Genomic DNA, 13,911 nt, shown 5'->3' with positions numbered 1-13,911 from the left:
TTTGCCCTTAATTTTTTTAGAAAAAACCGTTTCTTTTTGTAAATATCTGGAAAAAAGTTAAATTCTTAACGAAAAAAACGATTGGTGGATTTAGTTTCTAGTTTTATTTTTTCCAATAAATATGGATTCCACAATTAGTGCTTTGTGCGGCTTTTTTTATAATCAAGCATCCATTTTTTCTTTTTATTAGTATATAGGAATTAAATAGTTGACACATGAGGTTGTAAAAAAAAAAACAATAAAACCTAACATGTGGGTCATACTCATAAAGAAAAAAAAGACCCATCACAGTTTATTATTATTTTCTTTTATTTTTAATTTAAAAAGTGTTAAATAACTTTTAATTTTTTTTTTGATATCTATCAAAAAAGAACTTATCTTTTTAACTCTGAAAAAAAAAAGGAAAAACTGTGAAAAAAATTGTTGTCCAATTATAGACTATTCAGTATACATAGTTTTCATAGAAATATGAAGCCAATAGTTGCTAAAACACCCATTGAATTAATATCAACATTTAATTTTTACTTTTAGCTTTCGCATATGGACCTACTTTATTTTCATTTAAAACATTTAGATATAGACATTATAAATATATCTACTAATTTTAGCCTATAGATTGCTTTTTTTTGTTGCTTCCAATCTTCCTCCCAATATGACTACACCAAATATGGATACGACATTCATTGATTTGATTTTTTTCTTTCAATTTTTATAAATAAAATATATGTATTTTTTTAAAGCTTTTGATCTTTAAAAGGCAAAAGTAAACTTCGAAGTATGATACTAAGTATAAAATCATTGTTACTCAAAAAAAACCTTTATTAGTGTGTTAGAATGAGTTTGTATAAAATGAAAATACAGATAAATGATAGCCCGTAAATCTCCCCAATAAAAGATGAAACAAATATTTGTTAATAGTTTTTAAATACTTTGACAAAAAAAATTATTTTTTTAAATCTTAAAAGTGTAATATATTATATATACACTTCTTATATAAGAAGAAATGATGATTTTGAAGTGATGGGTGTTAACATTTCCTTTTCTCATGGAGTGGTTTTAACACGCCAAGTGTGTACTGTTTGGGATCTCAGTCGTTTTAATATACCCACTTCCATAGGAACTTTATAAACGTGAATAATATTTTTATCAATATAAACTGTTTGAAGAGAAACGAGGTCCTGTGAGAAAGAAAAGGTTCTATCCGACATTTGAAAAAATATTTGAATTGAATTAATGGATTTCATGGTTTTAAATTAAGAGGGATCAATAGCAAAAATAGGAATTATAGAGAACAAGAGACCTCTCTTTAAGTTTTATGCTAAAAACAGTATTTACTAATCAGAAATTAAATAAATATACATAAAATATATAGAATAAAAAAAATTTATGAACTGGATAATACTACGACTTTAAAAAATAACACCCTGAAAAGGTCAAATGGCCTGCTGAACTTCGACTCATAGAAGAAAAATATTTTTAAAAAAAGTATGTAAAAAAAAGGAAAGATTTTTTTTATTAAATGACTTTTTTTTAAAAAAAATTGAAACCTTGGGAGAAATCGAGTTGTTTTTATAATAATTTCCTTCATTTTGCTAAAGGATAGCATTCTAAAAAAGAAAATTTCTCTGGGGGGACCTCAAAGTATCCTAAATTTTTTTCCGTTTAGCCACTTTATGATTTTATTTTGATATATATAACATTTGTTATTTGAATTAATTGAAAAACCAAGAGCTCTGGACGTCTTGAAAAACACTAATTTGTAAGTGGGTGATTTCCTGTGATTTATGTAAGTAAACTGTCCAAAAAAAATGACGACAAGAAAAGAAAAATAGGTAATTTCTATATCTTAGCATTTTGATAACATGGAGTAAGCAATACTGTTATCACAAAATAAAGCGAGTCTTGATTCAATTTTCTTACTCTAGTAATTTCATAGGTAAAGAATTACACTTTAAGCCTGTTAAAAAATTTGCACTTTGTCAAGTTTTATGGTGGTAAATATTAGTGATTTAGTCTATAATTATTTTTTAATTTTTATTTTTATCTCAGATCAACTCACTTTCTATTCCATTTTTGATTTTAAGATTGACTTGTTTTCCTCCTCAATAATATACTGTTCTGTTCTGATATGTTGATGTTGATGATGATGATGATGATGATGATGATGATGATACTTCTTAGTTTTGAATTTTACATACATAACCCTAACCTCAAAAGTCACGGGGCCCCATAACCCTATTACATACACCAAAAAAATTAAACATTTGTTCACACCCAACTCACCAATTTATACAAACTCAACACAATAACAAATCTCACTTTCAAAATTCATTCTTTCAATAAAAAAAAATGTTGAAGTATCTAAAAAGTATTAAAAAGTAATGGTCTCTGGCGGGATCGAACCGCCGATCCTCGCGTATCTCAAGGAAGTTGCTTGTTTATTAGCACGATGCCTTAACCAACTGGGCCAAGAGACCTTTTAAATTTTTAAATATTTACCCTCCAAGAGATATAAAAACATATGCAACCTGACAACTATTTTAAATAATAATTTTTTTAACAAAAATGAATGACAATAGGCAACTAAACAATTTAATAAAAAGAAAGTACAAATTTGGTTGGCTTAATATGAAAAATATACTTTTTTGACCGCGAATGGTACTGGGTTCGATTCCAAGATACCCTTCCTTTCCCTAGATAGAGTGTATGGGAGTATAAATCTCCTCTGAGTTTCCAGGGTACTTTGGAAAGCAAGAAATCAGATTTCTCTGTTCAGTTTAATTAGAATGCCGGCAATTGAAAGTTGCGTATTTAGTGGAGGGGATTAAGGAATACCTGAGAGACCGTGACGATAAGTAAAAATAGGTCGGGCAAGTTTAGGACCAGCAAACTGATTTTGCTTGTTCTTAGAATGCTGGGATTAAGACCCATCTTCCAGACTACCTGAGACACATCAATCAAAACAACCTGATATGAAAAAACCACAATATTAGATAGAAAATCATCAAATCTAGGCAATTAAATGGGCAGCTTTGGGGCTGATTTTATTAATAAATATTGAATCAAAACAAATAAACAGACATTTAATGCCAGCTCTATATTCTACTATATATATATTCAAAGTTTTTAATATGCCATAACATTTTTAAAGGCTTTAAACGTTTTAAAACTATTGATGATGACAATTTTTAAAATTAATGGCTTTTTTTTTTATAATGTAAGAGAGAATGATATCAAGATAAAGAGCATTTAGTAAAGATTTTGACTGTTTACAGTTGATTGTTTACAATATTAATATTGTTGAATTTTTTCTCTTTTTTTTTTTATTTTTTTCAAGTAGTACATGTCAAACTTTAAGTAAATTTTATCATGAAAATGTTTCAAACACGCACGCGTAGGTATTTTTTTTAGAAGTCATTGTCGCCGCGCAAAAGTCTGAACAGTTATGTACTGGTGAATTCTCACTGTTCCATCTTTTATTGTTGAGTAAATTTTGTTTTAGAATAAAGATATTTTTTATTGTTTTTTTCTTTTTAGTAAAGAAAGATTTAATATTGATGCTTTAAAGTTTATTAAAAACCAAGAGACACACAATCGCTAGTCTATTCTCCCTTTTCAGCTCTGTGAGGCTCAAACGAGTATCTAGTTTTGTGAGCCCAAGAAAGCTTTCAACCACTAAAGGATTAGAGAAGAAAAAATTGAACTTTTGTATTTAACTATCAACTAATTATATTAATAAAACCTTTAAATTATAATTTAATACTCTGGAGTAAGTTAAGGTAAGATAGGTAAGGGTCATGCTTGGATTGCTTGATAGATTTATAAAGCTTTCAGCACACAGGCTTGATGTAAGGAGTTGGTGGTGGAGGAGTGTCAGGAGGCGATGGAGGATCCATTATGAGCTTAATCAGTTAGTTAAAATTTTAAGATAAGTGACTTAGGTTAATTTGCTAGACTATTATCGTGTGTAGATGAATATATTTAATTGAATCAGCTAAAAAAATTTGATCTTTAGGACCGACTGCTTCGTGATATATAAATAATAATAATAAAAAAAAAGGGATTTCATTAATGGAAATCTCTGTGAATTTATATATTCCTGCTGATTACTTTTTTTACAAGCATGCCCTTGACTGACATTTTTCCACTAAACTGCTTGTCAAAAAACTAATAAGTCACGTGGAAATTCCTTATAGGACTTTAAAGTGTTTATAGTTGCTTTCATGTCATTGTCGTTTTTTTTTTCTCTAATTTAATATTACTATATATATATCATTTCATTCAATCATTACAAAATAAATTTATCCCAAATATAAATAAAAAAACTCCAAGTTGTTGTTAAAAAAATGTTAATATTTGTTTAATATGGATGCTGTGGGGGGTAGTTGTTGTATGGAATGAAGGGCTCCTTTTCTGGCTCGTGTTTTTTGTGTGTAGATCCAATGCAGATTGAAAAGAACCACCAAAATGTAGCCCACAGCGCAGCCCCCACGCCACCCCAGGCAATACCCAGCATTGTCGAAGATAAACTGGCTTCAATCCCATACTGGCCCAGATTATTATTGATCAGGTTGCGCAGGATGGTGTACATGCCTGTGACTAACCCTGTTGCAACAAGTACTAGGGCAAATGAAATGAGTGAGAGAATAGTGGAGCAACAATTTACACCGCGCGACGAGCACGAAAATGGACCCACTACCAGTGTCAAAAACAAAAACACCAGCGAAATAATGTATATAACAAAAGATGCTTTCGAAACACCTTCAATAGTGCCCATGTACTTGCGAACATCATCAAGATTCGATGCAGTCTCAATGGCGGTCGTCAGCACATCCGAAACAGTTTCTGAAATCACAGTGGTGTTTGAAGAGTTAGAGCCAGCACCTTCAGTTTCAAGGAGAACTTGAGTCGCGTTAAACCAGTACATGGCTTTTGGATCCGAGCAATAAGTGACGTGGTACTTGCCATCGAGGTTAACAAGAGATTCTAACTTGGAGAGGGTGCGGGAGGAGTTTGATGAAACGTTACCGTAGCAGTAGTTCCATAGGGCCGTGGTGTAAAAGTCTGGCAAGGGGGTTTCCTCATTGATGATGGTATTAATTGCAGACTCTAGTGACGAGTCTACTGTAGTTCCTGATAGCATTTCTAGCGCACTAGAGGCTGTGAGGTTTGAGATATCAACCCGTAGAAAGTAAACGTTGGTTAAAACGTTGGACCGAATTGAGCCCAGCACCACGATAAGGGTGAGGAAAAAGGCTCCGAGTGAGCCAATATAGGGGAAGACTGAAATGAAGCAAGAGCGACCAAAACCCATTTTTATTAGTGATAATGGTAGATGCTAAATAATGTTATGAGTAAAGTTTGTAGTTGATATATAAGAAAGGAAAATGATTTAAAATTTCCTAAGATGTTTGTTTATAAAAGAATAAAAATAAAAAAACTAGAAAAATTTTAAGGGGTTGTTGTGAATGGAAAAAAAAAAAATATCATTTGGGGAATCTCGGTGGTATTTATATACTTTTCTGCCTCTCTGCTACAAAGACACAACCATTAAAAAAAAAATATAAATTCCAAGTGGCTGGGGGGGAAAAATAAAAATAAAAATAAAATAAAGGCTGGGCTCACATGAAAACCTTCTTTACATTTAAACTCACAGATACATATGTATACGCAGAATCTTAAAATATCTTAAAATATATATATTTTAAATTTATTAATACAATATCGAATATTTCCATTTTTATTTATATCATCATGATATACACACCACTAACCACGGGTTCCGGGTCTTGGACGTATTGCTGGTGGTAGTGGTGCCCCGATAGATGCTCGACTTACAGGACGCACTCTCGCCGACTGGCCTCGTAACGGCGCGTGGCCATAATCCCCATAATGATACGCTGCCACCGGTTTACTCATTTGACGGCATACTGCAGGCAAAAGTGGCTGGAATCCAACATAATCTCGATTCGACAATGAGATTGGCGATGCAACAACTGGCGACATTACTGCCCCAGTTCCTCCCATTGGTGCTGGTGAGTTCGCAAGGCTTTGCTGCTGCTGTTCTTGACGACGCATTTGCATTTGCAACGCAAACTGCTGCTCAAAATGTTGCTGAAACTGAGCCTGAAACTGGGCTTGGAATTGCTGCCGCCGTAACTGCTGCTGTTGTTGTTGCTGCTGCTGCAACTGGAAATGTGCAGCTTGTAATCCAGGCTCACTTCGCTGAGAAACTGGCCGCATCAATGCCGCAGAATTAGTCCCTACCCGGCCTAAACCTGTCCTAGTTGTTGAACCAGGCGACCCAAAAGTTGCCCTACGATTGGGAATTATTTCAGATGCTGGCTGCTGCTGTTGCTGTTGCTGTTGCTGATGATGATAATGATAATTTGATCTTCCTAAAGATCTCGAAGGGCTTTGATGGTAGTCTCTTCTTCCTACCTCTACTCCTCCTTGAAGTTCTTTTCCTTGCGGCTGAGCTCTGCATCCTTTCACCTGCCCTTGCGGCTGCAGACGTTGTAAATTATCAACCTTTTCAGGACGTTTTTGGTGCTGCGCCTGCAAGCTCCCAACACTGTTCTTGCTGCTCGATACTGGTGTTAAACGTCTGCCTTCCCGCTGCACTGAATGTGGTGGTACCTGATGATGCTTCTCCTGCTTTGGGGGTTTTTGCTTTTGCTGGTGGTGATTATAATTCTGTGGTTGCTGCAGAGGTGTCGTTATCACAGGCTTAGATACTGTATTCCGTACCTTAATCGGAACCTTAACAGGATGATCCCTAACTTCAGGTACCGTCGAACTATTAATTTTTCTCATTAAAGCCATCACATCTTCTTTTTTATTATCATTTCTAGAAATGGAAATCATTGACTGCTGCTGCTGCTGCTGCTCTTGTTGTTGTTGTTGTTGTTGTTGTTGTTGAGACCCTTTTTCGTCATCACCGATATCCTTTGTCCGTCTCAATTTACTCATCACTCGGCCAAGCCCACTTTTTGTCCATTTGCTTTCGTCACTGTGCAAAGCCACCACATCCTCATTTGACACCTCAATCTTTTGGCTTAAATCCACCAAAACATCTTCTTCTGTCTCTTCCATACTAGTCTTGCTTCCACCACTGCTTCCACTACCACTTCCACTACCATTACCACTTCCAACCTTGGTAACATCAACCATACTGTTGACCAAACTTGTCTTATCCAAGCTTCCATTGGATTCCTGCTTAATCACTGACCGAACCAAAGGCTCACTATTATTGGCAAGACGGATTCCATCGCGGGTACTAATCTTGAGAGGGACAAGCGATTCTGAAGAATCACTCGTAGACATAGCCCCAATCTTAGAAGACGACACTGTTCCACCGGTTTCATCACTACCACTGCTTATCTCAGTGCCATTACTAATTCCTATCCCATCACCTTCGGAAGACCCAAACATTTCATAGCTCGCAATAATAGACTCGTAAAAGCTTCGATACGAGGCCCTGTAGTCCCGGCCATCGTCATCACATCCGCTCAACTCGCTGGGGCCTACTCGTTTTCCCTCATCATCAGAGCTTGTTCCATCGTAATTACTGCTGCTTGAATCAAACAGTGCCACATTACCTAAAGTCGGTCCTGTCAAATTGCCCTCTTTTAAATCACTATCTGGTTGCTGTGGTGTAGTATCAATTTCATCCTTAAGGTAATCAAACCCACAAAGATAATAACTTGACCGGTCTCTTTTGGCACTTGTCGCAGCTTTGTCAAGTGACAGTAAACTTTCCTGCCTCTTTTCATTGTGTCCGCTGTCATCGCCATTGTTGTCGTCTTCGCAGTCGTCGTCGTCGTCGTAGTCGTCGTCAGAAATAATTGATAAACGCACAATATTACGTGTACTACTATGCATCTTCACTAAATCCCCAGTATCAGTCACACCATCAAGAGCAGACCCATTAGTGCCTACAGCAATGCCATTAAACCCTTCACCTAAACTATCTTGTCGTCTTGAATCATTATTTATAGTAAGGCCAACTGAAGATCCAAACGTCAAATTACCTCCAGTCCCAACCCAGTTCCGTACATACTCAGCACGGCCTGCACGAACGCTAGCTGTAGAATTGACTGGACTTTCTTCAACTTCACGCAAAAGTTCTTGCTGTAAAGGGACTGTTTGTTGCAAAAATCGAGCAAGTTCAGCGTCCTCGTAGCTTGTGGCTATTGTTGTCGTGGTTCGTGTGCTATTGTACTGGCTTCGCCTACAATTATGCTGCTGCTGCTGACTACGGCTGCCATAGTGAAGCTGGTGGCTTTGTGTCGATATCGGTTGGCCTCGTATAGAACCCTGACTTGACTCGATATTATAATTACCAACAACAACGTCGTCCAATGGCTCAGCCTTTTCGCTGGGCTGACGTGAAACATCACCACCAACAGAGATCGACTGCTGGTGTAGCCGCAGTTGCGGCTGGCTGGAGAGCTGCGGCTGAATCGGGTGCGGCAGCTGCTCTTTGGCTGTGGGGGCTGTGGGGGCACTGGAGGCTATGGCAGCTGCCTTGGTGACAGCTGTTGGTACCGGGGAGAAAACGGCTGACTTAGAAATATTTTGCACCTTAGAACTTATGCCTAAAATCTGGTTAAACTTTGTCCAAACTTGGTTTTCCCCCATCTCATTTTGTAAAAACTTACCATTAAACCCTGACTGCTGCCTTGGATTTGCATTGTCCAAACAATTGATTTTATTTTTCGCCCTTGATTGCTCTATTTCTGATTTTAAACCTTCCTCTCGGTCAGCTTTCAACTGAATTTTTTTGGTTATTTGTGGTTCACACTGTTCTGTGTTAACCATTGTTGTCTTCCAGTTAGTACCAGAATTAACATCTGGCTGCTTAAAATCCGTCCCTTCAGAACTTCGAAATGAAAATCGTGCAACATTTGGTTTCTCCACAATCAACGGTTTTGTAGAAACTTCTCTAGCAGAGGCTTTTAATACTTTAGCTTTTGGTGGAGCAAGTGATGAAACTGTAGCCGGAACAACCCCTGTCAAGCATTCGACAAGTTGCTCAGTCTCAGGCACCGGCGGCATTGGTGGTAATGGGGTCTTAAGTCCAAGGCGTTGTCTTTCTTGTCGTCTTTGACGTGGTAGCACTTGGTCTTCAACCTCCCCAGCCATTTGTTGAGACTTTTCCCCATTCCTCTTTGACTTTACATTGCTATTACTCTTCACCACATTTTCTGCAGAGACATCTGTAGGGAAAACCAAAAGAGACGAGGATGAAAAGTTTGTTGGAGAGTTTAATTGAACCTGTTTCAACTGCAGTTGAAGTGTATTTGCACTGTAACGATTCTTCATAGATAAAACAGAAGAGGTGGAGTTATTGCCTCGAAGACATTGCCGTAATGATTTTTGGTCCGTCAGAGGTTTAGATACAAGGGGAGTGGAAGCTGTTGTAACTGGATTGAAATGACCAACATCAGAAACAGGGTACCCGCTAGAAATGACAGAAATGGGAACCATTTCATCACCAGATTCTCCCTGTCCATTTTCTTCTTTTTCTTCTTCATCGGCATTAACCTCAAGAAAAGTATCAAGTCGTTGAACCGCACTCATATAATCTCGCAATTCTTGCACCAATTCATCATCAATGTCATCTAATTCAAGCTGAAACAATGGAGCTGGATGCCGCTTTTGCTGTGGCTCTGGTGGTACTGTTTGTGGTAACGAGAAAACACTTGCTGGAATAAATCCACTGGGTCCATTACTTGGGCGCTTATAGCAAGCGTCAGCACTATTGTAATACTTGTTAACGGCAATAGGTATTTCAACAATAGGGGTGGATGATGTCATTTGTAATTGTGGTCGTGTAACTATTGGACGTTCGACTCGGTGAAATGCCTTGACACTCAAATTGGGTTTGAAACTAGAACAGCTTACAGGTCTAGTTTCACACTCTGGAGGATCACCAAATTCACCAGGCTCTTGACGCCCAAAATAGTAGCGCTGGGGTGTAGGTGCAAAACTTGGAGCTGTAGAAGGTGGTCGTTGTAACCCGACAGTCGGGGCTGCAGAAGGTGGCCGCTGTGGTTCAGCAATCTGGACAGTAGATGGTATAGTAACGGCCGAACCAGCAAAAGGTAGTATTGGAGGTACAATATTTGGATATGGAGACTCAAAAGATGTGGCCACTGTAATCTTTGACTTTTGTGTCCGAGGGGGAAGAGGCGGAGGTTGTGGGAATAAACTTACGGGAGTCGAAACAACACTCGCATTATCCCGATCTTGCTTTACATCAACTGGGTTCTTGATAAAAGAATTAGGACGGTGAGGAAGAGGTTTTTCAACAACATTTCCAGTTCTTAAACGCTTGGGAAATGCATCAGGTGTAGGGGGAAGTGGCCTGTTAAGAAGCTCAGAGTTTAATGGAATAATTGATTTTGGATTTTTTGGTGGTGGAGGAACGACAACTGATGATGTTTTTTTTTCTGGAGTGGTGGTGCTTAACAACGGGATCTTAAGTTCCAGTTCTTGTCGAGACGGGATGGAAGTGCTCAAATGATACCGTGGGCCGTGAGCCGCACCCCAAAACTGTTGTCGATGATGCTCATTACGTTGCAACAACTCCCCAGGCTCACGGCTTCCAAACGCAGATGCAGATCCCATTCTGCCTGTTTGCCGGTTACTGTTTCGAGTAGCCAAGCTGGCCGTGCGTGCCGCACGCATTACTCGCCCACTTTTTCCAGAGGCTTGCAACACCACAGTTTCTGCTGTTACAGCTCGTCGTGTTGGTATACCATTCTTATCAAAGTATAAAACTACCAGACACTCAAGAACGGGACTAGCAGCAACACAGTGACCGCCAGCACTATTAGTAGATGCGTCTACTGAAGCATCGCTAGCAAGTCGAGACATAGAAGAAGAAACTGGGGGATGGTCATACACTGCCACGTTGAAAAGAGCTTGGACATTGGTTGTCTTGTTTACGGAACGAGAACTGGTATGCTTTGAATCGAGAATAGACATGGCGTCTTTCCAAAGTTGCTCAGTGTGTTTACTGACTGGAGGAGTTGCAACAGATTCAATGCTGGTTTCTGCTGTGTTTTCAGTAGAAAAAGAAGACAAATTCTGGGAGTGAGAAAAATTTGTGCTTTCAGACAAAACTGCTACTGAGCTGTCATTCGAGTCTAAATCTGTTTCATCTTCCTTTTTGCTTTTTTTGAACCAAAACCATTTCCGGAACCTACTAGCTTTCTTTTTCTTTTTGGGCTTATCGGTGACAGTCTTTTTGTTTTTTCTCTTGTTTTTCCTGGTGCGCGTGCTACTCCGACGCCGGATCACGCGAATGCTTCCAGATAATCTAATGGACGACGAAGCTGATCTGTTAGTCTGAAAAAATAATGATTCTTTGGGCCCATAGATGCTTGGAACATGTTCGACTTTGAGGTACTCTGTAGAAATCGACATGGCAAAGTATTTCCAAAAAACATCATCATAGCAAATTTTTCTATCCGAATTATATTTTTCATTCTTCAGTGTGCTTGCAGCAACATGTTTTGCATACTGTTTTTGGAGCTGGACCATGTGATACTTAGCAGTCTTGAGAAATTGAATTAAAGGGACCAAAGATTCAATTTTCTCCTCATCGTCGTCATCTTCAACTATACCAGGCTCTTCTAACTCTTCAAAATCTTCATCTTCATCGATATAGTCATTGACAAAAAATCGGTTGCGACTTGGTGCGGCTGGCTCATTTTTGGGGCCCAGTCCAGGAAGAATGCCAACTTTGTTTTGAAGCAACGACCGCCGCAGCACTTGGATTGTATGTTCAAGACTTGAGCCGGAAAGAGTGGGGACAATAGTGCCATTTTGATTAATGTATGTGGTCATTATGGGCGACGGGAGTGACAACGCCAGCTTGTGTCGAAGAGGTGGGTCGATAATAGTGACCTTCTCAGGAGTAATGATAACTCGCAGGGATTTTCTTTCTTCAGAAAGAATGCCAGTAGGTCTAGATTTTCTACTAAAACAATGTTAGAACAATATTCATTTAAAGAATATAATAAAAATAGTTACATACCTAATTGGATCAAATATACTGCTCGACCTGTTTTGGGGAGGTTTGTTTAACAAGACTCTAGAATTGATGGAGCTTCGTATGTCGACAGGTTGCGATGATAAAATACTACTGTTACGTGCAAAATTTTGCGAAGATCCAGAATTGTTGCGTAGTATAAGTTTTTGCTTCTGTGAAATAGTCAGCAGCTTTGGCTGCACATGGTACCTACGTAGTCCCCTTCTGCTTACAGAGGTTCCCACAGTACTGATAGAATGTTGTCTTGATATTGGGATAGAGTGAAAGGATGAAGACCTTGAGTTGTCACGAGAGTAAGGGTATGGGAGAGAAAAGTTTTGAAAATACTGTTGTTGTTGCGAATAGCCATGCGACATCTTGCGTTTCAAATTACTTCCAACAGATGCCGAAGATCTAGGCCGATAACTTGCTCTCTGATAAATTGTAGCTACTCCCCCAGTATACCCATTGTTGGTTTCTTCAAAAGTAGAACTTTTTTGAGGAAAACAACTTTTAGGCTGTATAGACTTGGATTTACTAGTAAAGTCTTCGATGTCATTCGTTTCATTAGCTTCACTGAATGGAGGTAAATATTGAGTAGATTTCCTCATAAATGTATATTAAAAAAAAGTTCACAATTAATAAATTAAAAATTAATAAAAATAGTTTTAACAAAGTAAAGATTTATACAAGGAAAATTTTTTTGAAGAAAAAAAAAACAGATGGGATATACAGACATTATCAATGAACCGGGGATAACATTTTTCTTTTTTTTGGTGAGCATTCTTCATTTTGACATTATGCTTTTGCATACTGAAAACAAAAGAGGCCAGGAAAATTCTCATGAAATGCGATACTGCTTCGGATAAAGAGTTTCATTCTGTATATTTTTTTGTTTTTTGTTTTTTTCATTCCAACTTTTCCCCCCTAAACTATTCTTTTGGAAACTGTTACCAAAATGATAATGGTAGTGATAATACTAATTATCATCCATTGTATCTGATCTATTAACTTAAAAAGGAAAAAAAGCTTGATATTTTTTTAAAAAACTTGTAAACCATACAAAGAACAAAATGTTTCAAACAAAAGTCGTAAACTTTAAGAAGATAGTGTGGAGTAGCATAAATATCAAAGAAAAAAACAAAGTGGAAAAAACCCCTAGTTGGATTCCATTGTATTATTCAAACAATAACAGGAGTTCATGCAACAGACTACTAAAAACTTTAAAAAGAATAAAATCTTTAACTATTTTGATTGGGGTTCCTAATTGCAATAAATTGAAGGGATTTTTTAAAACAAAAAAGCTTCGATTCATTGTATAAAATAGAAATGTTGTAGAAACCTTACAAAAGTCCAGAGTGTCAACTTTTTCTTTTTGGAAATGTAATCGTTTAAATCATTTATTATAGTCATGATTAAACTTATCTTATCCAGTCGATGAGAATAGTTTCATATTTAAAAAAACAAATTTTTGTATTGTATGAAACAAATTTATTTCTAAAAATCTTTATATGTTTGTTTGTTTTTATTCAAGGGTTATAGAATTATATAACATCAGCATCTGCGCTATCCTTTTTGTCCATACTATATATCTTTTCATTTTAATAATAAACTTTTAATTTTGCCTTCAACATTGCATCTCCAACAGTCCGAAAATAAGTCCTGATTCCAGCCTACGAGGAACAGGGGGTTAACAATAACCAAACCTTCCCAACTTATCTCCACTTGTCTTCATCAACGCTGTAATTGTATTTCTTAATCCCTCCAAGCAGAGATAAAGCTTACAATCTCTTGTAAGCCAGTTAAACTGTTTAAGAGAGTTGACATGTCCATCTCTGGAGATATCCGTTTCAGTCCTTTTCTTTCCT

General features: G+C 37.2%; 1 protein-coding gene across 1 annotated transcript; it reads right to left on the bottom strand.

Moving 5' to 3' along the window:
• Positions 1-4,360: 4,360 nt before the first annotated feature.
• Positions 4,361-12,654, bottom strand: SAPINGB_P004126 (uncharacterized protein; the record flags this gene model as incomplete). The annotated part of the gene is made up of 4 exons (XM_031998841.1): positions 4,361-5,338; positions 5,839-11,992; positions 12,050-12,216; positions 12,277-12,654. 4 exons carry the CDS (start codon positions 12,652-12,654, stop codon positions 4,361-4,363), a joined length of 7,677 nt encoding a protein of 2,558 aa, XP_031854732.1.
• Positions 12,655-13,911: the final 1,257 nt, after the last annotated feature.

Source organism: Magnusiomyces paraingens (genome assembly GCF_902498895.1).
Source record: "Magnusiomyces paraingens strain CBS 517.90 genome assembly, contig: contig3, whole genome shotgun sequence".
In the NCBI taxonomy this organism is placed as follows: Eukaryota; Fungi; Ascomycota; class Dipodascomycetes; order Dipodascales; family Dipodascaceae; genus Magnusiomyces; species Magnusiomyces paraingens.
This window is presented reverse-complemented; position numbering and strand designations above follow the sequence as displayed.